This window comes from Crinia signifera, chromosome 1 (assembly GCF_055691185.1).
Source record: "Crinia signifera chromosome 1, ASM5569118v1, whole genome shotgun sequence".
In the NCBI taxonomy this organism is placed as follows: domain Eukaryota; kingdom Metazoa; phylum Chordata; class Amphibia; order Anura; family Myobatrachidae; genus Crinia; species Crinia signifera.
In genome coordinates, this window is record NC_139217.1 from 460,135,535 (window position 1) to 460,161,962 (window position 26,428).

General features: G+C 45.5%; 1 protein-coding gene across 4 annotated transcripts in view; it reads left to right on the forward strand.

The window, feature by feature from the left end:
• The first annotated feature begins 4,722 nt into the window (after positions 1-4,722).
• Positions 4,723-26,428, forward strand: part of NEDD4L (NEDD4 like E3 ubiquitin protein ligase) — a 314,038-nt gene continuing 292,332 nt past the window's right edge. For 2 of the 4 annotated variants that reach the window (XM_083155253.1, XM_083155254.1), the window contains exon 1: positions 4,723-5,447. In XM_083155253.1, coding sequence (XP_083011379.1) covers positions 5,403-5,447 — 45 coding nt within the window. In that variant the 5' untranslated portion in view covers positions 4,723-5,402. The remainder of the gene's footprint in view (positions 5,448-26,428) is intronic. The other 2 variants (XM_083155255.1, XM_083155256.1) reach the window with 1 other exon arrangement.

Consider the following 26,428-nt stretch of genomic DNA (forward strand, 5'->3'; position numbering starts at 1 on the left):
TTAAGAACTTACACACTGACATATCTGAGTATGTTGATCTTCTCAGACACCTCCTCCACACTTTCTCCTGAAAGCTGACATAAGATGAGGAAGTGGGGCCCTCAGGCAGTGGGGCCCCTTGGGGATTTCCTCTGTACCCCTGTGAGCCTGTATGACCCTGAGCTCAATCATTTAGGTTCTAGTAGGGAAATTTACTAAGATAAAATCGGTACGAACACCGATTTATACCCACCCATTGTATCTTAATCACGGCTAGGACCTGCTGTTCAACTAATCTACCTGAATTCGGCCGAGTTGACGCTTTTACGAACGGTAAAATCAGCTGCATTTGGCTATAAGAATGAATACACCATCGATAGTACGTGGCCGCATATGGACCTAGAGTTCTATCAGGATCATCTCATTTACTATCATCGTTATAAGTGAATTCAGATGTGAATTCAAATCAAAATACGAATGGAAAATACGAATCATCTTCCGTACGTATTTGATGAGGCACGCATGGAGATCCGTGCATGATTCTCTGTGCAAAATAATAAAAAAAAATTAAAAAAAGAGTCTCAGCAAGCCTCCCCTGCATGCGGAACATTAAAGGGCCCACTGGGACTTGTGGTCCCACTGCTAAACCAATACTGAAATAAAAAACACACACTCCATAGAAAGTATAGTTTTATTGCCATACATGCTTTTCTTTTCCTTTTCTCCAGTAGAGAAATCCATACTCACCTACTCCAGTGTAGATTGCGTCCTCTTCAGTCCAAAGTAGAGTTTATTACCCTGTTTCCCTGATAATAAGACCTACCCCAATAATAAGGGTCCAAAATAAGCCCTACCCGAAAATAAGCCCTAGCTTAATCCCCATTTTGCCCAGTCCCTGTGCTAAACTCCCAGCTCCGCTAAACTTCCCCCACCCACCCGCATGAAATGGATGCTGCTGCTACGGTAGCAGCCCTGGTACCGCTGAAGCCTCTGCTGGCATCAGCGGTCCCAGGGATGCATTGTGCATGTGACGTCACTGCGCACCTCAAGGACTGAGTGGCGTCTGTTCACAGACGGGAGCGGAGTGACAGAGCGGCGGCGGAGGAAAGGCTGAGTGGCTGAAAAATGCAGAAGGAAAGGAAAGCGGCAGTTGTGCTTAAAGTATAAGGTGATTGAGGGGCATAATGTAGCTAAAAGAAGGACTGAGGAGCTAAAATAAGCCCTACCCCAAAAATAAGCCCTTTGGTGTTTTTGGACTGAAAAAAAAAATAAGACAGTGTCTTATTATCGGGGAAACACGGTAGCATGAGTGCCCCTTATCAGTGAACCTGAGGAGCCGCATATGTGTTTACATGCAGCTGCTCCCCGAAAATGAAGGGTTAAGGTCAGAGCCAGATTAAGGACTAAATGGGCCTGGAGCTGAAAATTATCAAGGGCCTATTATGCGCAATAATAGGGTTTGTGGCCAGCACCTAATAATGTGGGAGGCGTGACCAGTGTTCTGGTTGGGTGGTCTGCTCATGGGTGTGTCTCTATTTGTGTATAGGCATAGGAAAAATGCAGGGAGATATTTTGGCAGATGCCCTCCAAAGCTGCACCCGCAGGATGCCGATGTCCTAAGATACTTGTGGGGTCATCCATAAAAAAATACTGAAAGCCGAAACTTGGACAACATTTCAGCACCTTTTATGTGGTCACCTAAGTTTACCACACCATATACCCCTTATACAAATCATGCAACACAATAGTACCCCCCTTATACTGTACTTGTCTCTTACACATAGGGGGAAATTTACTAAAGGAAATTTGTAAAAAAAAATAGGTGTATTTGTATCCAGAAATACACTTATTTTTGATATTTACTATCCCGAAAATACGGCAATTCGTATTCGTATTGATAGCACATCAATACGACTATGAATTGCCATATTTTCGGGATAGTAAATGTCAAAAATAAGTGTATTTCTGGATACAAATACACCTATTTTTTTACAAATTTCCTTTAGTAAATTTCCCCCATAATGCCACATTGAATGAGCCAAAATTCACACAATGGCACACGGATTGAGTCAAAATTCAGGGATTTACCTGGGAATATGGTCCCAGGATCATGCAGGGACATTCCCGGGCTGGCCCATTTTACACCAGCCTAGTCCCTGCATTTTCTGGTGTGATGGGGAGAGAACCCCCCTCCTTAAACAACCATCTATATCCTCAGAACCAACTGAGCCTTTTACATGTGGGCTTCGAATGATTTTGGTCCCGTAAAACTGTGCCGTTTGGTTCCAAAAAAATCTGTCCTCAAACAACATGAACAGCGATAAAATGACATTTCAGAAATGAAAAAATGAAATGAAAAAATCAGTTTACCCGCAATATCTCTAGAACCAATGAACCCATATGGACCAGCCTGGTATCAGATTGAAGACCCAGCGATTTGGGATTGAGATCAACCTCGAGCTTCTGTGATGCCAGAGGGGGAACTGGCAGCCGTTGGAACCTGGTGGGGGTCAGAAATAGCGGGTCCCATGTTATCCTAAGAGGGGAAAACGTTCCAGGTTTACCTAGCAGTATCTCCGGTTCCCGGAGGGCTAGCAATGCGAGGCCGGGCTCATTGGAAAGCTCTGGCCCTCAGCTACAAAATGGGCCTATTTAGAGAGTGGGCCTGGAGCTATAGCTCCATCAGCCCCATTGTTAATCCGGCCCTGGTTAAGGTATGTTAGATCAGTCCAATGGTCGACCACTATCGGTTGACAGTCAAAAGGTTGACAGGGCTAAAAGGTTGACAGTCAAAAGATCAACATGGAAAATGTGGACATGAGTTTTTCATTTTTCAGTATGGACACCGTCTAAGTGTACTGTAAAGTTTTTAATCAAATAGCAATAACATCCAATATAATAAAGGGCTAATGCTACTCCTCACCTCTGTAGGGGGAATTCAGTGTTTTGCAAGGTAGTGGCCAATCGATGGCATCTAATGAAGCATGTCAAGTGTTGCTCAGGAGTAGATGTATGAAGTGGTGTTTAGGGAGGAGAAATGATAAAGTATAAAGTATATAAAGTATAAAGAAGAAAACGTAGCGCTAATACACCAACGAACATTTAAAAATATGCAAATTTAATAACACATAAAAACAAATTAGAATAATACCTCAAGTAAATAAAAGCAAGGATCCGTTCCTACGAATACCGCCAATGTGTATCCACATCTATTTATTTATTAACAGTTTCTTATATAGCGCAGCAGATTCCATTGCGCTTTACAATAGGAGACAGTGATACAACAAACAGGGTATTTACAGACAGTCAAAGGTAGGAGGGCCCTGCTCGCAAGCTTACAATCTATAGGGAACTAGGCATTGATACATAAGGATAGATACTGTATTCTTTATTGCATCAATTCCACCAGAATGCAAGGTTCCTGGTTGGCTGTATGATACGGTGACCCAGCAGATTGGCCACGGGTCAGGAGGATGGAAAATGTGAAGTAAAGAGTGGATATGTGTGGACTGTACAGTGGGGATGTGATTGGATAGGAACGGTATATGAAGGTTAAGTGACTGGTTCTGGAATTTGATAAGCTTGCCTGAAGAGGTGAGTTTTTAGGGAACGCTTATAGGTTTGGAGACTGGAGTAGAGTCTTATTGTGCTTGGAAGGCCATTCCACAGAGTGGGTGCAGCCCGAAGAAAGTCCTGCAGTCGGGAATGGGAGCGAGTAATGAGCGTCATAGACACCTCCAATAAAGCAATTTCTGGATTAGTGGAGTGAATAAATTCCCACGGATGGGCCACCAATGAGACAGTCTCTGTGTATGCAGATTAAATTATAGTTACCACAATGTGAACACCAGGAGGTTTTATTCCATTTTAGGATGCATGTCAGTAGGAGATTCTCCATAGGGTGGTGAAAAAGAGAAAGTCCAGGGGTGGTGGTTTGGGGGTGATGAAGTGGGTGGAAAAGTTCTGTTGGTTTGGGCGGCTGACCCAAATCTGGGGTGAGGTGCAATAAAGTGCTGGGAATGGTGTCCAAATTCCACATTTCTTTTTTTTTTTAATGTGTCTAAAATGCAAACTGAATTTCCATAACCGTCCTCAGAAATCAGTCATCAGCAACGTCCTCAGAAATCAGTCATCAGCAAATATTTAATTGGGTGCAATCTACAGTAAATATGATTGCTGACATCAAATGCTGAAAAAGAAAAGCTTTTCGAGGATGCGCTAAGAGATGGTGTAATATATTAAGGCAGTCAATTGACACCCCCCCCCCCCCCATCCTCCATCCTCAGAATGAATGATATCTCAGGAACGGATTACAAAACGTGACTTTAGAACCTGAATTATTCCAGGCTCCTTCCATATTTTATGTTTAATAACAACTGAGGTCATCAGGTCAAACGTGATCAATCAAACATTAAACAATGCCTTTATCTTCTCACACAATGGATGTTATTTCTCTTTTATGAAGATTGAAAAAATGTTTCTTGTTTTAAAAACCCCAAAGGAAGTAAAATAAAAATAAATAACAATAAATAAATAAATAAAGAAATAAAGCTTGTTTTGGCATAGTGCAATAACTGGCCCCGTCTTGTTTTGCAGAAGAAAATGCCTAGGTTTGAAAAATTCCAGACTGTGCTAATGACATACTTTCTCTAGCGCCTCTCCCCCCTCTACCACTAGGGGGCGCTGTTGCCCTGAATAAAGGGATTCTCTGCAGCCAAAACAGAGGATGGGAGAGGAAGTGGGTTTATTTGTGATCTGTAGGATGTTTACAAAACAACTGGATACAAAATTGCAGAGCAGCAGAGTTTCCCGGAGACTGGGAGAGAGAGAGAGCGGCGCCCAGGGCAGGATACATTGTATCCCAGCGCACTGCAATCTGTGACTGCAAGAGGCTGACAGTGGCAGGAATGGCAGCTCCCTGCATCTGAGCGGTGGAACTCGTTTATTATAAGTTGCAATAATCATTTTACCGACGACTGCAAAGTGCTGGACAACCAAACCTCCTAGCAGCTGGGCCCTTGCTTATTGGTGCCTCAGTGCCTCATCTCCACGCCTCTGTGGGCTGGTGCTGCCTTCCTCCTGTTTGCAATCAGCCCGGTGCAGGGCAGGCAGGAAGGGCTTCCCAGGTTTCTCCTCCTTCCATGAGTCTGTGGGTTTGTATGAGAGCTGCAGTTGCAGCAGCAGCAGGAAGAGCTTAGCGCAGGCAGCAGCAGCAGCTTAGGGGATCTGCACAGAGGCTGCAATTTTGGGGTGTGCACCCACAGGCCCCCACACAAGGATTACCCATTCTCTGGAGACTCTAGGAGGCTGCATCTGGAAGGACTCCCCTGTCCTATTGTGACTCTTCTATCTGGACCTATCCAAGGGGACCCCCTCCTTCTGTTCCTATGTACAAGGGTTTGTAACCCACCTCTGCGACCTCCATGGCGACTGTGGTTGAGCCCATTTTTGGGCTTTCCGAGGATGAAGTGAGTACAAGTTCCTGGTTCCCCTCCTTGATGCTTTGTGTGCTGTGGGAGAGTCATTATTCCGTGCCAGGTGTAGTAATGGGTGTTATTGTGTAGTGTGCTTGGTAAACTTCACATGTCATTATGTATGGTGCATCCTGCACAGTGGAGAGTAGAGATTGAGGGGGTCTGCCACCCACTCACTCTGATTATTCATTACAAGTCCCTTTGATCTGTTGGAGATTGCAGTGACTGTGTGAAGGCTGGGTACTGTGACTGATCCAACAATATAATGGTATTTTATAAGAACTCACTGGGCTATGCAGAGATCTCATTAGTTGCAGGTCAGTGAGCTCCTGATCTATGGAGGTGTGATGGTTTTACATTGCAGTATGCCAGCCTGTGTGTAGTGCCCACATTCTAGCACACTATCCAAGCGTATCTGGGCACACACCATGCCAGGCCATGTTTACCTGGATGAACTGAACTCTTTGAACTAGCAATCACCTGACATGTATTTCTCCCTCCCCCTCCCCAAGAGGTGCAGCAGCAGCTGTGTTGAACCCAGTTTAGCATCCAGTTCTAGCCCCATGCCCACACACCCGATCTGAATGCAGGCATGTGTTCTCCCCTTTCAGACATACTACCTGGGATTTAGCTCAGTGTGAAAGGGTCTTGAAAGATTATCCCGGGATGAACATCCCCGGGATTGCTACCCAGGTCCTGACCTGGGTAGATTCCGGAAATCAACCCGGGATGCTGTCAGTGTGAATGGTCCCGTACCCGGGATTGGGTACACAGGACTTTAAAAAAGCTGCTGATTTCTTTGGCTCACAAATGCTGATGTCATCTTTCAGAGCCTTGGAGTCCATTTCTAATGACATGCATATGTATTTGCAGGGATTTTCCAGTGTGAATGGGGCTGTCCCGGGTCGATCCCAGGTCTGAGTGCAGTGTGAAAGGGTACATTCCTGGGTAGAGTCCTGGGAACACATTCCCGGGTATGACCCGGCTCTGCGAGGGGTTTTAGACATATGCTAGTCCCGGGATTGTGTGCGTGCACTTGAAACATCCGGGGATTTTGGTGTATGTCTGAAAGGGATATTACTGGAAGATTGGCTCTGTCTGGTTTAGGCTGAGCCCTGCACCAATATTTGGGTGAACTGGTGTTTCAACATGACACCTCTTAGCAGGGGTGTGTCAGTGTCACACCTCCAACATGCAGGGTGTGTACACCTGGGAATCACACATCGATGCTCAGGAATAATGCAGAATTCCTACTATGATACTGTACTGTATGTTCTACCTGCATGTCCTCTGCTATCAGGGGATGTAGGTGTGATCTCGGGGGCAGGTGGCATTGATAAGATTGGTCCATTCCTGACCTCTTTCTGTTTACATTTCCAGTGACAACATAACAAATACAGGGGATCCCAGAACCATGTATACAGAGTTTATTAATGTTAAATTGTGTAATCCAAATTGAAGAAATCAAGTGTAGATTGGTTTGAGTCATCACAGGTGTGAGAACTAACGACCGTTCGGTTCCAGGCTATGCCGGTAACATGGGCGGGTGGAAGTGTTAATGTCACAAATCACTTTAGTTGGTATTTTGGTGCATTCCTTTTCAATTACTGCTTTGAACTCATTGAATGTTCCAGGTTTTGTGCTAGAAACCTTGTCCCTGTAAAAACAAAAGTGTCAGTTATAATTCATTCTTTTTATTTTTTTGGACACTATATAAACAGGTAAGTAGATAGTTCGATATTTCGTCCAAGACCGCTCAACTTGTACAATGAGGTCTCTGAATAGTTCCACAAGTTGAGCGGTCTTGCCAAAAGGCCGAAATGTTGATCTACCTACAGCACCTGTGCGTAAGAAGACCACTGATTGGATATGGTGATGATGTAATAAATCATTTTTACTTTATTCTCTATCTGGTGAGTGTCCTTAATGGACCCAAGTGGCCCTATGGAGGGATATGTTACCTTAGAGAAGCACCCCACTGACTATCTATATATCTATGATCTCTAGCTGTACCCGGCCACGCGTTGCTGTGGCTCAGTCGGGTTAAATGGAAAAGAAAGAAAAGAGAACGCGCACGTTTGTAATATGTTTTATTGTACAATGCTTGTGGGTATACAATATTTTTTGTTGTTCCATTGTCTGTGCTGATATAGAGATTGTCTGTCTGGTTTGCAGACTCTAGAACGCGCAACATATAATTGTCCATGGACGAAATGCGCTAAACCGAAAATGTGTTCAAAACCCCATTAATGGGGTTTTTCCTGCATTTTCAAGCTGCCAATTCCCCATAGAAGCCTGTGGGCTCCTTACCTATGGCACTCCGCGCTGCCCCCCCCCCCCCCCTCACTTTCGGACCAGTGGCCTTCTCCTCCTTAGCCCCTACTTCCCCTTCCAGGTGCAGGGAGGAGGAGGCGGAGCAATGCCCGACAGCCAGCAGGCAGGTAAGGGAGGGAGGGGGAGCCGCTGGGGACCCGCCGCACATCGCCAGCCACAACGCAAAGGACAGCTCTTAACACAAGAGCTGTCCTTTGTGATAATTATCCCATATGTACGTGCATATGCGATAATTGTGTGTGCGGTTGCCGGCGATGTGCTTGTTGCAGCTGTGCACCATAGTGTACACCTAAAGTTGCATACATACTGAGCGATTTTCGCCAGTCCGAGTGATTTTTATCAGGTATACGTAGCAGGATACTATGGAAAGCTGTCCACCCTGACGCTCATCTGCTGGTAATCGGCAGTCGGCGATAATACGGGAGCGCTCACCATTCATTGTGCGGCTTTTGAACTGAAAGCGGCTCAAACGGCAAAAATGATCTGTTTTCCACTGCAAATCACCCCGTGTGTATGGGCCTTCAGTACCGCCACTAGTGTCTAAACTGAACCTGTTCCAGGATACTTTCGTTGGGATTCCTGGGCCGATCTCATGGCTGGAACACTATTGTCTCAAGAATTTGAGGTAGGCAATACTCGCAGACATGTTGGTATTTGTAGTTCATCAGAGCTCGGTCACCCCTACCGATTGCCTACCTGTAGACTTGATGGACACATGAGACGGATCAGGTCTGTGGTTAAGCATACTGTATATCTCTACATGTATAGTTCTATATAGCGGCCTCGCATAATACTTTTAAATACTTTAGAACGCGCTATGCGGAGGCTGTCTGGATGAGAGAATCAATACCGCGGTCTCTGTGGAAAGGAATGACCTCTTCTCCTTTGTGTCTTGCATTATTCCCATTCCTGTCACTTAGACCAGGCACTGGCTGGTAGGGGCAGGAATGCAGCAAAACAAGGCTGGATTCAGGGAGAATAATGCTGCGGACAATTCCCAGATTTTATGAATCTGTGTTACCCAGAGCTGAACACTGGGTAATTCATGGCAGAATGGGGACTAGGTTAAGCTGCCTTCGTGTTGGCTTCCTGCTTGTTACACTTACCGCACAAGTGCTGCTCACAGAAAGGAAATGTTATGCAAGGCATCACCCCGGGGAATGCGATAAGAAATTCCACAATAGCCGCGTAATCTAAGGATGACCATAATTAAGGTCACTTGGTAGTACGTATTAATTTGTAATGCTGTATATAATTATATAACCCATTGCATGTTTATAAATGGTTTTTTTTTTTTAAGAAGGATGTTTATTTCCTCACTCAAAACCTGAAATCCTCCAATGTAATATTCCTATACCGCCACTATTTATTTTAATTAACCGTTATTTATATAGCGCACACATAGGCCCAAAACCATGCTGCACTTGCAGGTGGGGCAGATGTAACATGTGCAGAGAGAGTTACATTTGGGTGGGGTTTGTTGAAACTGAAATCTAAATTGCAGTGTGAAAATAATGCAGCCAGTATTTACCCTGCACAGAAACAAAATAACTCTCCCAAATCTAATGCTGCCCATACATATGTGAGATATCGCATGCAATCATTCAATTTCGGCCACATCTGGCCGATAAATCGAATGATTGCATGCATTTTTAAGCTGACATTCGACGCGATGTGCAGGCATGCCGTCGAATGTCGCATCAATAAATATTATGAGCTGCACATAATATTTATCGAATTGCATGTGATTTTTAACCACATGTGATTGCTTGAATGCAATCAGCGGCTGGTTTGGGGAGCGGGACTGGGATGGGGACCGGAGCACTGGCGGGGAGCCGGTACCTGGCTGGGGAGGCTATGTAGCGGGGACCGGAGCAGTGAAGCTTTCAGGCGGCGGGACTCGGCAACGGCAGCAGATGACTGAAACACTGTACGGCCCTCTGATTGGCTGAGGCCACTGAGAGAGAGCTCTCTCAGCCAATCAGAGTGCCGTCCAGTGTTTCAAAGTCACTGCTGCTGCTGACAAGCCCCGGTCCCGCCTACACAGCCCCACACCACCGGTCTTCCAGCACCCGATGTTGTAGTATGGCATGCGACATTGGGTGCTGCACTGGGCACCACTTTATGCAGTCAGATGCGATGGGACATCGCATTGCGATGTCCCATCGCATCTGATTGCATAAGTGTATGGGCAGCATATCTCTCTCTGTACATGTTACATCTACCCCACCTGCAGTGCACATGGTTTTGCCCATTTTGAGAACAAATTTGTACTGCGATCAGATCTGAATAAGGGCCATATTCTGCAGCGCTTTACAGAGAATAGTTGAACATTGACGTCACTATCATTTTATCTTCTACTTTACTGTATATACCCTTCAGATCTGTGGGTGGCATTTACCACTAGCTGCCAGTATTGTAAGGTAATTCTAAGATTGTTTATTCTGGTTTGTGACTGTCGGTATTATAAACCATATACAGCTACTGTATGTGGTGCCAATTCACTTTCATTGCCACTGACTTCAAATCATAATATTTATTTTTCTTCTGTATATTATTTTAATTTTATCTTGATGTATTTTTATGTTATGATGGTTGCTGGTGGGTACACGAAGGCTGGTGATCTATAGTTCTACACTTACAGTAAGTGTTTCATATCCCGATACACCAGCCAGACCTCAAAGTGCCTCTGGAAATTGCATTAACGCTTTGGCAAGGATGTGTAATTATTGCGTCACAAGTGTGGGTCTTGGTTGATAAATCTCTATCTGGCAGGTGCGAAGTTTCCTGTTGCAAAATGTTGATACATTCTTCTACCAGTTTCAGTGTGGACATTTCTGCTAAATATTCCGTGAATGCTTATTTCGGTATCTTACTTCCTGAAAAGCTAATCAGCTGTATTGCGGTACTTCTGTGTACTTTGGCAGGAGGAGACACGTTTACTCTCCCTCTGTAATGAATGCTACAGTGGGTTTTGATGTTCGCCAGGCTGCTGATTATTTACTGTTAATGTGCCAATACACGGAGCGATGCGTTCTGTACTAGATCACATCGCATCTAGTTCAAAACGCATGCGATGGGCTACAACAGAGTACGGGCTGCACCTTCTTTTTGAACTTTAGGATGTGATGTGCCCGGGAACGGGCATTGCAAAGTAAAGAAGCTCCGCGTGTGGGTACCTTCATTCTTTTTTTATATGGTGTCACAAGGGATCCGTAGCGCACAATTACGGAGTACATAAATGAATAAGAAAACCAGGAAACAGTTAAGATGTCCATATATCCAAACAACCTAGTGTTCATTCTAGCACCCGCCATCTTTGAAAACCCATGCAGTTCCTGTTTCCTGCCTGGGGTGTCGCTGTCTGCTGAGGTGTTTCTAGCACAGGTCTGGTTTGCATATCAGTGCTGATATACAGACCAAACTGTGCTAGAAGCACTAGAGTAGACAGCGACACCCCAGGCAGGGAAGAGGAACTGCATGGGTTTTAAAAGATGGCGGGTGCTAGGGTGAACACTAGCAACCTGCATACAATGCAGGTGTAATGATTGATCGAACGATCGTATGTGCTAAAAAAACGCACACTATCTGCTTACGACCGCAAGCCATCCTGACTGATCATATATGCAGCACATAAGATCATATGAGACCTCTCGTCCGCGCATCGCATCGTCATCGTACTGTAATCTCTCACGATGTGCACACATTCGATCGCGCGATCTGTCAAAATTGTGCATTCGGGCCTAGAATCCTTCTGATGTATGGCCTGATTTTTCATTTGAATAAAATAGAGGACAAGTACAGGGCACAAAGCCACAGCTGCATCTGCAGATGAAGTAAGAGAAAGAAGAGGGCCCTGCTCGTGGGAGCTTACATTCTAAAGGGGAGGGGTAGACAGACAGGGGTGACACCGATGGGTAGACAGTGAGGATAAGAGTTGGGTGGGTTTGGTTAAGAAGTGGCGTCTTGAGAGCCTGTTTTTAAAGTTTTGTGGAGAGTTCCAGAGAAAGGAGCAGCATGTGCAATGCCTTTGTGGGAAGCAATCGGTAGGCAGGAGAGGCGGTGCGCATTAGCGGAGCGAAGTAGATGGCCAGGAGTGTTAAGGGAGATGAGGTCAGAGACGTAAATTGGATGAGTGGTGGCATTGTAAGTGATGGCCAAAACCATGTGCACTGCAGGTGGGGCAGATGTTACTTGTGCAGAGAGAATTAGATTTGGGTGGGGTTTTTCTTCAAAGTGAGATCTATATTGCAGAGTAAAAATAAAGCAGTCAGTATTTTCCCTGCACAGAAACAACATAACTCCCCTAAATCTTATTCTCTTTGCACATTTTACATCTGCCCCCCTGCAGTGCACATGGTTTTGTCCATCTAAGAAGGGCCCATAGGCCCTTATTCTTGTTAACTCGCAAAGGCAAATTCCTTTTCAAATGGACAAAACCATGTGCACTGCAGGGGGGGGGGGGGGCAGATATTACATCTGTCCTACATATATACTACTACAGTCTGTGTATAACCCAGAACCTACTCAGGATGATCATGGCACTCCTGCATTTTCCCTGACACGCTCAGAAAATGTCCGTTTACCACCCCCCCCCCCCCCCCAAACGCTGCCATCATCTTGCGAACGGCCAGCGATCAAAAATTACATTGGATTTTATCGCAGTATGGTCTTGTGCATTCGATCAATAATTGGCGAAATCGCAGCTCCGCGATCATGTCTGCATAAGCCCCCAAGATTGAGGACCCCCGGAGGAGGTTAATTGAAGTGTGAGGTACGTCCGGACGCGCTCGCATGTTCTTGCTTTGGCGACGACATTGATTAAACCTTAAACTTCATTAATAAAGACCAACACATGGTTCATTCCCACCAGCGCTCATCAACAAATTTATCTTTTCAGCTCAGCATTTAAGCTAATCATGAGAATCGTATGCATTGTTTTACAAATCATTACATTCAGCCTCCAAATAAAAGCAAAGGCCTTATTTCCTTGCACGGCCCCTGGGGCAGCTCTGCCTTACTGAATGCTGTCTTCATGGAGAGGGAAAGACCGTTTATAGAATACAGGTTTTTTTTTTAAAGAAAGTAAGGAAATACCCTGGTATATTGCTGCTTTGTGAGAATTCTTCCAATAAAAAAACCAGCATTACTGCTTTCAGTGAGAATCACCTGCGGTTTCTTAAGTTTGAGAAGCGGTAATAGGAAAATTACTGACCTTGTTTGCTGTTCTGTGTGAAGACTGAAGAAACAGGTAATTCCGAGAGCAGCATTTCTCAAAAACCTGGCAGGGAAATTGTTTGAATTCATTAGGTTGAATTTGAGGCATCGCAGTGAGTTCCGTCTGCATCCAGTCAAAGAATCCTTTTATCGCCTCAAATTCCACATTCTCCAAGGTGGTGAAAGCAAAATGCATTTAAAATACTGTGAGAACAAAGCTTAAGGTAATAACCTTTTTAATTGGCATTAAAGGCACATTCTAATTTTTTTGTTGTTGGACACTCATAGAAGTAAAATAAATAAACAGAGGTGAAAATATCATGGAGAGGGTCCTATACCATTATAGTGTGGCAGCACGGATGGTGTAATGGTTAGCATTACTGCCTCACAGCTCTGAGGTCATGGGTTCCATTCCCAATATGGCTCTGAAGGGTACTACACACTGAGAGATTTGTGCCCGAGATTCACAATGGGAGAATCAGCATGAGAGATTTAAAATCTCTCCATTTAAATAATGGGTTGGAATAAAGCCTGGGGTGGGGGTGGGAGGAAGTGTCGTATAACACGTTACGGTCAGTGTGACATGTAAACATTGGTGCAATAGTGTCCATATTGCACATTAAGGGCGGGATCTACTATGATGAAAATGCGGTAAAACCTCAGTTTTACCGCATTTTCAAATTTACTAAAACCCGGCCGCACCGTCTTCGGCAGGCAGGGCATCGCCACCTTTGGCTTCTATCGCCGCCTGCTGCCCAGCGTCCGCACCCCCTCTGTCCTCCGTGTTGCTCCTTCTCCCCCAGCAGCATGTCACAGCCTGGGGATGTCCTTCCGGCTGCAGGGGGGAGCAGGAGATGCCGGGGACGCCGCAGAGCCCAGGAGGTGACGGAGACCCCCCACAAACCACATTACAGTTATCGCGGGGGGCCTTCGTCACCGCACTGCGATGCTATCCGCTAATGTTAGTACATATGCGCTGGCATCGCGGTGGCCGGTCGGCGATGTATATTAATACATCCCACCCTCAGTGACCGCCTGCCAGAGCCAAGTGTATGTTGATATTGCCGGGGGACAGCATGAGCCATTAGCATCCTGAACCCTGGGTTTGAGGGAACTGCTCCTACACTACATACTGTATAGGTGAGAACACAATGCAATATGCAGCCGTGGAAGAGATATGGGGGAAAATACTGGAACCGTACTATAAGAAGTTTGCCTATGCCCCAATATAGTGATGTACCAGTAGCACTGCAGCCAGACTGGGCATGGGACAGAGGGCAGTGGATGTACAGTAATTAGGTGGGCACTCACCTGTCGCTCCCCAGTGCTGAGTCTGTGCTGCAGCAGGTGACTGTGCTCACTGTAGTCTTCATGTTCCCTGCCTGACCCCTTCTGCCTCCAGACTCCGCGATCTCCACCTCCTCTCCTCCTCCTGCCTCCAGACTCCGCGATCTCCACCTCCTCTCCTCCTCCTGCAGCCAGTCTCCGCGATCTCCACCTCCTCTCCTCCTCCTGCAGCCAGTCTCTGTGATTTCCACCTCCTCTCCTCCTCCTGCAGCCAGTCTCTGTGATCTCCACCTCCTCTCCTCCTCCTGCAGCCAGTCTCCGCGATCTCCACCTCCTCTCCTCCTCCTGCAGCCAGTCTCCGCGATCTCCACCTCCTCTCCTCCTCCTGCAGCCAGTCTCCGCCATCTCCACCTCCTCTCCTCCTCCTGCAGCCAGTCTCCGCCATCTCCACCTCCTCTCCTCCTCCTGCAACCAGTCTCTGTGATCTCCTCCTGCAGCCAGTCTCTATCCCTGGCTGCTCACTCACTATCACTGCCCGGGGAGCCCTCTGCTGCCTCACCCGGTGCGCCAACAGTCACTCATCGGCTGTGGCGCCGAGGCGGAGCACTGCTGGGGTCAGACGGGGCAGTACGTGTGTAGTTTCATGGCGGCATGCGCGATACCGTTCAGCTCAAATCAAATAGCCAAATAGACCGTGCACCAATGACTAAATAGTACAGATCTGTAGTATATAGTCAAAATTGAATGCATGAGTTTTGACTTGAATAGCAAGGCTCCACCATTACTGCCCTATAGTCCCACACAGTCTCTCCACATGCATCCATGCAGTAAGTGGATGTAAGCACACTGATGGTGGATTACTACACCCATCCACCAGTCAGCATTCTGACAGTCATTCACTGTCTGGTTGCAGACTGCAAGAGAATGCTGCCTGGTCACTCTGTGACATCCACAATCTGAGCAGTCGGACAGCATCCTCAACCTGCCTCCCGGGAAGAATGCCATAGAATAAAGGGCCCCAGGGCAGTTGCCCAGTGAGCCCATCGGTTAAGATGGCCCTGACATGATATGGTGAAAATATTCTCTATTGATAAGTGTTGTGTGAGTTTATGTAAGTTTCATTATGGCATTCTAAAACCTTGTCGTTTGCCAAGGTTGGGGTATATGGGAACATAAGCCAACATAGAGGTTGTCCGGTACAATCACCTGAGCTTGTTTTGAGTTGATAAACAGATGCGATAACACCAGCACACGCGGATACGCAGTGTTTTGTACAGGCACCAATAATGGAGATGTTATGTCAACAGCCATAATTTTGACTGTGTCGACATTGAACATTTTATGAGGACGGGTTAGGTAAAGGCTGTGACATTTCACGCTTAAGCTGTTTGGGTGAAAGGTTTGAATTATGTTAAATTAGTATGTTGTGGGTAAGGGTTAGGAATTAAGAAGATGGTTAGGCTGGGGGAGGGGGGTGGGATGATGAGGCAGGGGGAGGGTTAGGCTGAGACTGGCGGAAGGGAGGGCTAGGCTGAGGCTGAGACTGGGGGAGGGTTAGGTTAGGTTAGGCTAGGCTAGGCTGAGACGAGGGGAGGGTTAGACTGAGACTGGGGGAGGGGAGGGTTAGGCTGAGGCTGGGGGAGGAGAGGGTTAGGGTGAGGCTGGGGGAGGAGAGGGTTAGGGTGAGGCTGTGAGAGGGTTAGCTCTGCCCCACAGCAGAGAGCGACACCCCAGGCAGGGAAGAGGAATTGCACAGGTTTTAAAAGACTCAGGGTGCTAGAACGATCGTAAGTCTTCCTAATTTTTGTAGCAGTCCTATCCAGGTGGGAATTATTTTCTTTATTGCAAGCTTTAAGTTTCATTTGATCTTGTTTTGTTTCTTCAGACTGTTCTTTGTAATTCGGCACAGCCAGAAACTACCATGACAACCACTGGCACATGATTTATTGAGCAGAGAGGCTTTGTAGTGCTACTCTGAGCTCTACAGTAAAATTCTACCTCTCTGCTGCAACATGTCATTTCGAGAGAGATTTCCTTGTGGACCTGAGCATGCTTGTGACTGGCAGTCATACATTATTCTCTCCAGTGAGCTCTTCCAACGAGCTAATAATTTGTAGGAAGACAACCCGAGAATGACAGATGCTGGCTTAAAAGCTACTTAGCTTGATGTTTAAAAATAAATAACGCAGGGATTATTGCTCTCTGCTGTTGCCGGGTAACGGTTGTTAAAATGTCTAATTTGTAACTGGTAGATATGGAATGTGGAAGGTTAAACCTTGTCTGTAGATTTTTGAATGTTGGCAGCATCACCCTGTTGGCCAAATTGTTGGAGTTTTCCACGAGCCAACAATTGTTGCTTTGTGAAGGGAAACACTGGGTGAATGTTGGGGTGTGCGATTTGGGTACTATGATAAAGGTTGGGGGTTTATTAAAATTATTTGTTTACAAATTGTGAGAATATTATGTAGTGCATCAGTCATCGACTGTTTTGAAATATTAGGCGAGTTACATAACCCTCATTTAATTGGTTGAACTGTGTATGCCTATGTAATTCATACTATGCATTGGAAACTCCCTGGGGTACCTTGGGACACTTGCAGGGGCGCCTCGGGTTGGTCGTCCAGGACCAATTCAAATTAGTGTTCGTTCTAGCACCCGCTATCTTTGAAAACCCATGCAGTTCCTCTTCCCTGCCTGGGGTGTCACTGTCTGCTGTAGTGCTTCTAGCACGGTGTGGTCTGTATATCAGCACTGATATGTAAACCAGACATGTGCTAGAAACATCACAGCAGACAGCGACACCCCAGGCAGGACACAGGAACTGCATGGGTTTTCAAAGATAGCGGGTGTTAGAATGAAGACTACAACTTATTTACGATCAATTATTTCTGGACAAAACCAGTTCTGGTGGCTGCCAATCTTAAAACGTGTACAATCAGAAGCACATCCTGCCCGTTACCACATAACTGAATCTAGGAGCACATATAAACACAATCTACTTAATTTGATATATATTTTTTGGGGCCTAGGGGTGCCGTTGAAAAATTCTGATACTACATCTAAGAAGGATTTTGTCAAAAAGCGTGAACTAGAATAAGGCCCATAATGCAGTTTCTCTTCCCTGCCTGGGGTGTCGCACTCTGCCGTGGTGCTGAAGTTCTACCACAGGTCTGGTCTGCATACCGGTGCTGAAATACAGAGCACACTCTGCTAGAAGTGCCACTTCCTTAACATTTCCCTAATTAATTTATTGTTGCTGCTTTGCAAATTCCGGGCGATGCCGTGCGACTTGTGTACAGTAGTTTCCAATGGAGTTTGTATTCTATCTTTCTGCAGTCACCACAAGAATGTGGGAAGGACGGAGGCTTCTCTTGTGTTTACTACCGTGAAACACACAATGCTGTAGACAACTCTAGATGTGGGGGGCGCCTGGTGTGGGCGTACAGTCTCCTGAGTCGTGTTCTGTGGTGTTCCTGTCGGTCTACAGGTTCCGCGAATATAGTAAATGCAAGCCTTTGAGTGTGTCCCCCCCCCCAAAAGATATAGTTACATTATTTATTTGTAAATGGTTGTCCAGAGCAACCAATCCCCTTCTAGCTAACATTTATCAAGCACATTGCATAGAATGAATGAGATAAGCTGATTGGTTGATATTGGTGGCTTCTCCATCCTTATTATTAAAGGTGTTTTTCAATGGATGTCAAAACATTGTCATTATCTACTAAGAAATCCACAGCAGTGCAGAGGAGCCAGCAACCTTATAAACACACATATGTTCTTTATTGTAATTCTAGAAGTTCCTGAACAATTTTACCATTTGTTATATACACTGAGGGTGTATCACCACTGTATAGCAATATGATCTATACCCAGTGGTGCAAGTAGAATTTTTTTTCTTAGTGGGACTGATGGCCTCCACCAATAATGGGCGTGGCCATGTGCCATGAGGGGGCGTGGTCACACAAAGCTAGAGGAGTGACTAAATGATAATAGTGGCGTGGCATCAGGAATCAGGGAATGACTGGGGGTGGGTTGGCTCTCGCTTGGGGGAGACAATTGTGGAGCCTGCTCTTCATGCTGTCGGCGCTGCTGATGCCTGTCAGTGTGACAGGCTAAATCAGCAGTAGCTGGTAGCTGCATACAGCACCAATCATAACACTGGGTGAGCGGGCTGCGGGTGCATTATATTTAGACTTAACATAAAAATAGAATTGACAGTGGGTCAGGGGGTAAGTGGTACTGCGTACCTGCAACATATTTCTTACAGGTACTCCGTACCACGCCGTACCCCCTTACTTGCAACACTGTCTATACCAGCATTTTTCAACCATCTGTTTCATGTGAGAGTTAATTTTTATTGTTACCTGTGGGGACCAGTGTGGTTGTTGTTTTTTTTTTTAATACGTGAACCAAAAGATTTTTTTTCTTGTGGGGGCTAATGTATTTTTTTCCTGTGTGGGGCTGTGGGAGTGCCTTGACCATTTTAAAATGTTGTTTTGTATGATCAAATTGGAAAAAGGTTGGAAATCACTGATCTATGCGGAAAAACAGTACAAAATATATTCATCATTTATAGTGATTGTACCATTAACAGTTACATGACGGTCTCGGGTATTGTGTAGAACAGCATTAGCAATGAATGTAAAAGGCTATTATTTTTTTAACATATAAAAATACAAACACACACAAGATACACTTCAAGATGAAGTCATTGTATATATTTGGTAGTTCGTTTCATTTTGCCTGAAATGAGAAACAGAAATTCATATACTGGCGATTCTGCAGAGTATTGCATCACAGGTGTACAGGCTGGCTGCATGTGTCTGCTTTCTACACCCCATAACCAGAGCCGCCTTGCATGACTGCCGCACATTTAGGTGCCAAGTGTGCGCAAATCCCGTACATATGGGAGAAAGCTCACACGAGCAGGGCCCTTTCTCCTCATGTACTTGAATATATATATCTCTGTCACACTAATAATTGTTTCAGTGTGTACACGGGACTGAATTGTTCATTGCATCAGCATTTATTGCCTAGTGTGTTCCAAGCTTTCCCCTCATTTCCGAAAATAGGAAATAAGGGGATTTCTCCATTCAATCCAGGCCATTTTCTCCAGGAAAACATCCAGGATTTGCATTTGCAGATCTTGCTCTTTGAGAAGCCGAATCGGCATTCACAGAAACGGATGCTAAAATCGCAAATTGGCGGCCATTTCAGCGGATCCACGTATTTTCGGATTGCTTTCTGCAAATTAAAAAAGATAAAAATAGAAAACCGGAATGCGTCTTTTCTCAGCGAAAATGACAAAACATGGTGACTATTTTTGCCGTGAATTGGAGCATTGGACAACCCCCTAAATCAGAATATCCATAATTTGCTTGCATGTGTTATGAAAATTGTAACCCTAAAACCTATTGAGCCAATTAAATTAGCCGCAAAGTGGGAGCAGTTTTGAATGAGTCCAGGCAGCTGTTGCTCCACTAACCCATAGTTACAGTGACATTGTTGCTAATTGGAGGTCTCTAGATCTTTAAACCATCTCAGTATGGGGCAGCGGCGTAACTATAGCACCGCAGCCCCCGCCACCGCGCGGGGGGGGGGGGGCGCTGTGCATGTGGGGGCGCCGGGGGCTGCAGTGCTATAGTTACACCTCCCCCCAATCCCCCGCAGACTTGCCTATCTCGCTGGTCCCGGCAGCTCCGTTCTTCTGCTGAGGACCACCACAAAATGGCCTCCCCCATATAGCACACAGTTCTCTGAAACTGTCTGCTGTATGGGGGTGGCCATTTTGTGGTGGTCCTCAGCAGAAGAAGAACGGAGCCGCCGGGACCAGCGTGATAGGTAAGGCTGCAGGGGATTGGGGGGGGGGGGCGGGGGATTGGGGGTGCTTGACGGGGGGGGGCACCTAAAACTTAGTTACGCCACTGGCATGGGGGTAGTCCATTGTAGCCTATAGGCCGGAGAGGCCGCTGTGCGCAGCTCTGTTAGCCGGGACCGCGCAGGCACAGACCACCCGGCAGAGCAGATCACAGGAACGTGCTCCTCATTTTGAGCTACTGTCCCAGCTTCTGCCCAGTGATGCATCCCGCATTAGGGTTGCATATTACAATGCGATCCTGGGCAGTAAGATCCCCTCCAGATCACATTGAATATGCGATCGATAATAAATAGGCCCCATAGTCGGAACTGTAGTGCTCGCGTCAGGAAAGAGCATGTTATCACCGGGACTGGTGAGAGAACTCCATGGAAGCCTCATGTTTTTTGCTGGACTAATTCGGCAAACAGCTTATTTGCATAGTCGGGTGTCTGGGTGTTTATCATCGAGCTACTGTGTGATGTGGACGAGGATGTCATCGTCCTATTTGTACCAAGCTTTCTTCTAATGCAACTCGAGAATGACCAGCAATGGTCCTAGGATCATGTAGACCAAGGTCTGATTTCTTTTTTCTTTAACTCCTGCACGAGTCTGAATTTTATAGTCCGATTTATATACAGGTCCTCTTTGTGGTGTAGTCAATGCAGACTAAAATATTTTGGCGCGTATAGATATTAACACCACCTGTTACGTGTAATAGATCATTGAGCAGTCCTTTATGTAGGTCTGTTGGCTGATTCAATGGAAATGACAGGAGAGCTGCACAAATTGTGACGTCTACATCCTTCGAGTCCTCTAGTGGCCTAAGAAGTCTCAAAATTTCTGCCCATTTCTCAGTCTTGTTAATTTTCATGTCATCCAGAAGTTCAAACTCGTTCTACAGGTTGCCAGATAGATCTTCCTGTTAAACCTCTTCTGGGTATGACACGGACCACTAAAATTGCCATTAAAATCGGTCAATCATTATTTGTTTTAAAACATGAAATCATTATGGTGGCGTAAGAAAGAATGGGCAGAATGATCAGTGACTTTGCATCTTAGTGCTGATCCCCATGTCCACAACATTCCGGCCATTTGGCTACAACAAATACTAGTGAGGCCCCAACTCTCTCCCTAATACACCATAATAGGGCCGGTCAGAGCCCTTAAACACCCCCCACCCCTCTCCCTGGTAAGGAAGGTTAGACTATATCAGTGTATTGCACCTCCAAACAGCAGCGCAATAGCCACTGTACTCCCGTTCTTTCCCATACACCGGCGCCTACACAAAGCCGGTGCCATACTGTAATCTGTTCCAGATCATGTACCATTCGGTGTCGAAGCAAAACACCCCCGGGGGACCGTAGGAGTGAACCTTCATAAAAGGATGCTTCAATAATGCCCCCCCCCCCCCACACACACACACACTTCACCAGTGGTTTTTACCTCACGCTTGCTGCATGCTAAAGAGCCTCTGAGTACACACGCCCGTCACCTGCATGTAACCGACATTGAAGGACAGAGACCACGTTCACTAAAGGCAGCCTATCCAGTCAGACCAACTTGTGACCCCGGTGAACTGGAAAGTGCTTATTAAATGTAATAGTGTGTGTGCTAAATCCTGCGGGCTACCAGCTCCTAGCTACTAAAAACCGGCCTTTCCACTGCAGTTACTAAAGAAGAAGCCCATAGGAATGACCGTGAGGAATGCGGACCAATTAAGCCTGTTATTAAAGGTTCAGGGGTGCCTCGTTGATAGGTCGAGGGTGTACATTTCACTAATTGTGAGTCCATATCGACATAGGAAAAAAATATGTGAAAACACCTGTTTTTCAGGTGTTTTTATTTTTGTCTATCCAAGAATCACGGTGCGATTCTGTCTCTTGGTCGATTTTTTTATTTTTATTTTTGGCTATCGGATTTTGGCAAACTGCACTTTAGATGTACTTTAGATTTTTACACTATCTTGCAATCTGGTCCTAGGCCAAATACATTGTAGAGACGACATGGATTTGCCTGCCCAGTCTATTTATTTATCTATGCGATACTGACCAAACGTGTGCGCGCGTCGGGATCGGCATTGCATGCGGCTGATCACTGTGTGATTCAGAATAACTCTCTATTCGATTTTGACTATTTAGTCATTCGATGGCTAGAATCGCGCCGTGTGTCCACCGCTTTGGATTATGATAGTATAGCGAGGCGTCGTCCCCGAAACATGGTGATGGAGGCATTAAGCTGTGTACTCACCTTTACACTTATACGGTGTCCATGTTGACAGGATGCTTGTGTCGACCTAAGGCATGGCAAAATTTTTCATGTCTTGACCTATGGTCTGTCAACCATACCCTTTGTCTGCTTTTCTGTAACCATTGAATCCTGCGGGTAGAGCTGAATGGAGGGCCCCTTGCTATCTGCGGATGAGGTTAGAGTTCCCATTGCGAGAACGCATCTTACTGTCATCGTCTCCACGATGGAGAACAAAAACGGGTATTGGTCATTGGGTTGTCCCATAGTCGAGTGACATGCATTGTGTTGAACACAGAGGGTCGACATAGCGTAGGTTGGAAGGTCAACACAAGCATTAGGTCGACAATGGCTAGGCCGACAGTCAAAAGATTGACATGGGTTTTTCGTGTGTTTTTTCAGTTTGAATGTTGACAGTCGACATGGACACCGTCAAAGTGTTCTGTGTCCGCTCACCATGCTTTGGGAATTCTTTTTATTCTAGTGGATGGTGGGCCATGAAAAACCACCTGTCGGCAAAAGAAAAATGGAAAACCTTATGTCAACCTTTCGACTTTCAACCTAGCCGTTGTCCACCTAATGCTTGTATCGACTTTAGCCATGTCGACCGATTTCCTGTGTCTACCTTCAGTGGTCGACCTAATATGGCTCGAGTGTATACCCAACAAAAACATAAACTGTCACTATAAAGTTGAATTCCTTGTTCTAGAAATATTACGTTTCATAAACTGCAAAGCCAAAAAGCAGATTGCCTAATCCGTCTTCCCCCGAAGCATTGAGTTCCTCTCAAACTCCAGGTCTAATATCTATATTTAATTGTGCACATTTGTTAGAGCGCTGATTGTTGTGTTTTTTTTTTTTTTTATGTGTTCATTATATTTGTGTAAGATTGTATCCAGATCTGATGTGATTATTTTGTGGCTTTCTGGAGTACGGGTTCCACGCCGCTGTGTTCTGCCCCTTTAATGCCACCCCTGTGTCATAATAGAGACTTGGCTTCCAAATTGTCACGGGATCTGTGCGAAGATTATATAAATGGCGCTGGGGCAAGAGTTTGACTATGGTGGTTTGGCCTTGTGACCCTATTCCGTTTAAATTCACTTTTGTATCCTGTAGCATTTAGTTTATTTACCCTTTGAGTGCCAACGTTGCTGTGAGAGATACTCAAAATATCCGTTAAAAAAAAAAAAAAGCACCTCACAGCGACTGTTCCGTTTTTTTTTTTTTTTTGGTGATTTATTTAACCTTCAATTCATTGACTTAGCTGTATTTGTATTTACTTGTACTAAAAGCACAGTCGCAGTGAGTGGCGCATATCGACCTATTTCCTTAGGGAAATAAGGATTTGACACATGAGGATGAAGGCTGCATATTATGTTGGTTATGCCAGGTTGTAGATGTTCTTGGTGGGCTTTGTGATCCGGTCTCACAGTGGTGCTGTCCCAGGGTTGGCGGGTGATACAGGCAGGCGGTTGTACACATTTTGGGTTTTAGAATGGTCAATGTCACTGAGAAGGCCGAAATAAAAATGGGAATTGCAAAGGTTACCGAAAATGTTGTGTTCTGCCTGTGCCACAATCCAAAAATATATTCTGTTCCCAACAAAAATGAACCCAAGAGTGTGTGTGAATAAGCAATGCTGGCTCCTGAGTGGAAGCTGCTGCACCGTTCAAAATTCAAATAGGAAAGCCACACCAACTGCCAGTGAGTCACTTTGGAATGGCAGTGGGGTGCAGTGGGTGTGTCTCCTCTGAATTTTGAACTGTGCTTGAGCCACCGCTGTAAATAACTAATAGTAGCGGCGGAATTTTGATTTATTTCACTGCACACACTATGACGAAGAGGACCAGAGGGGGCAGAGGTGGGGATTTTTTTGGGTGGGGGGGTTGGGTGATTTAATTGGAGAGTGAAAATGTGGAGAGCGATAAAAAGAAAAAGGAGTTTATTGGTCGGTATGTTATCTCGCCACTTTTATCTCTCTCCGGCGCAGGTGTGCTAAGCCTTGGATCTTACCAGCCAATCAGATCCTAGCTACCATGTTCCATGTTCCATGTTACAGGCTGTGTTAAGAGTTGATTGTTACTTTCTCTCTCCAAAAACCGACACCATCCTTAGCCACGCTTACGTCTTTGATGTGGATTAATGGACAGTTTTTCCTTCATGAACCACACAACCTGAAATACAGGTTGATGTCAGTTGAGAAGTGTCCTAGTGGCATTCACAAATTGACCACAAAAATGTGTATTCTCCCCAGGATTAACCTTAAGCAACTCCGCGGTCTGCGCCGTACAATGCAAAGACCTGCCAGTCATGGCTTCTGGCTGTGTCCTCTTGACAAAATGCGTTTTGGATGTGGAACCTTTTAAATAAAGAATGAAAAATATGAGCAAACACCATTAATGTTCTTAAAATAGTTCCATTGGCGCTCTTGCAAAAGAGTGGAGTTAACCGCGTGCATTAACAAAAGACAATGCTTACTTTAATCTGCTGAAATGGGAATATCTTATTTACAGAGCTAATCTTGTGACTTTGTGCGGCTCTGGCCAGTGTCGTTCTTTGACAGGTTGCAGACCTCCCCTCCGCTCCCTACGTTGTCCTCACATACCTGGCATCACTCTTATATTTGGCTGCCACCTGCAGTTTGATTGCAGAGCAGAGCTTGCAGCCCGTTCAGCGGACAGAAGGGTTGTCATCCAGGCGAATAGTCTCGATTTCAGCCTTTTTTTAAAATGTACATTCTGTAGTGTGACAATTCTGTCCACCGCTGGGTTCTCTAAAATGTTACTGATGCTCAGTGCTGCTTTTTTTTCCCCGTTGCATAGTAACCAACTGTCTCCGGTTTGCAGGGACAGATCCCAGGTTTGAAAAAGTTTCTGCAGGAAAAGATAATGCTTTGGGTTACGTTGTTTTTGCCTGTACTGCGGCTGTGTCCTGGTACATATAGCCTGTGGGGTTTGGATCATTTAGCCCATAGGTGCGTCTTACGATGCGATGCGACTAGGGTGCACCAGGAGCATAGTTGCCTACCCTCCTGCATTCTGCAGGAGACTTACTGAAATAGCAGCAATCTCCCTCTTCCCCTCATTAGTCTACCAATCTCCCTCATTTCGCATAGCCCACATTACACTGTTACAATTTTTGGGGAAAAAGGAATGAGAGACTGATACATTTACATTGAATCATCAGCGCCATTTCCCAGCACTTTACCAAGTATAGTATCTCTTCCTAACTGCTCTGGGGCTCATCTACATTTGGATATAAGTCATTTTACAAGATTCCCCTCAGATGTAGCAGTGCACAGCCACGCTTCTAGGTGCCACATTCACAATCTCTTTTCAGTCTCTCCATATATGGAATAGACACGCCCTTTGGGTAGAGCATGACACGCCCCCTCAATGGGCCGCTGTGCAAAATTCTACTACCAACTATAATCATTCAAATCAGCGCAGTCTTCTGGAGCATCCTAGTCGCATTGGATTGCAATGAAAATGCATTTTTGGGTGAATAAGATTCCTGGTGCTAGCAGTCACATGGGACCTTGTGGGCCGGGAAGGGTTGTTTGGCGTGACGGTAACAATAGCATATGAGGTCATATCTCTACATTTATCTCATTTTTAGGCTACAGGGAAACATTAATATTCTAAGGGGCTATTTAATCTGTGCCAAAATATCAGCTCACCTATTCAATGCTGCCGTTAACGATCGCATTGAAGGCAGCCAGATCCGACTTTTTTTGGGCTGAATAGGATCTGTTTGGCCGAAAGCGGCTGCGGATTGTCAAATTCATGGCCATTTTTCAACAATCCGCAGCGTCTTCCGTCAATTTACAGACTTTCAGTAACGTGACATTCGGAAAATTGAATTTCAACTGTCCAGTTAGCGTCGTGTGTGGGGAAAACAGCTGCGATTCCCACAGGCGGAATCTTGAATTGAATAACCCCCCAAAACCTGCAAAAAATTATACCAGTATTCAGCATACTGGACATGAGATGGCTTTGTAGTGTTCCATAGTCATTGGACGCGGTGGGGCTGATGT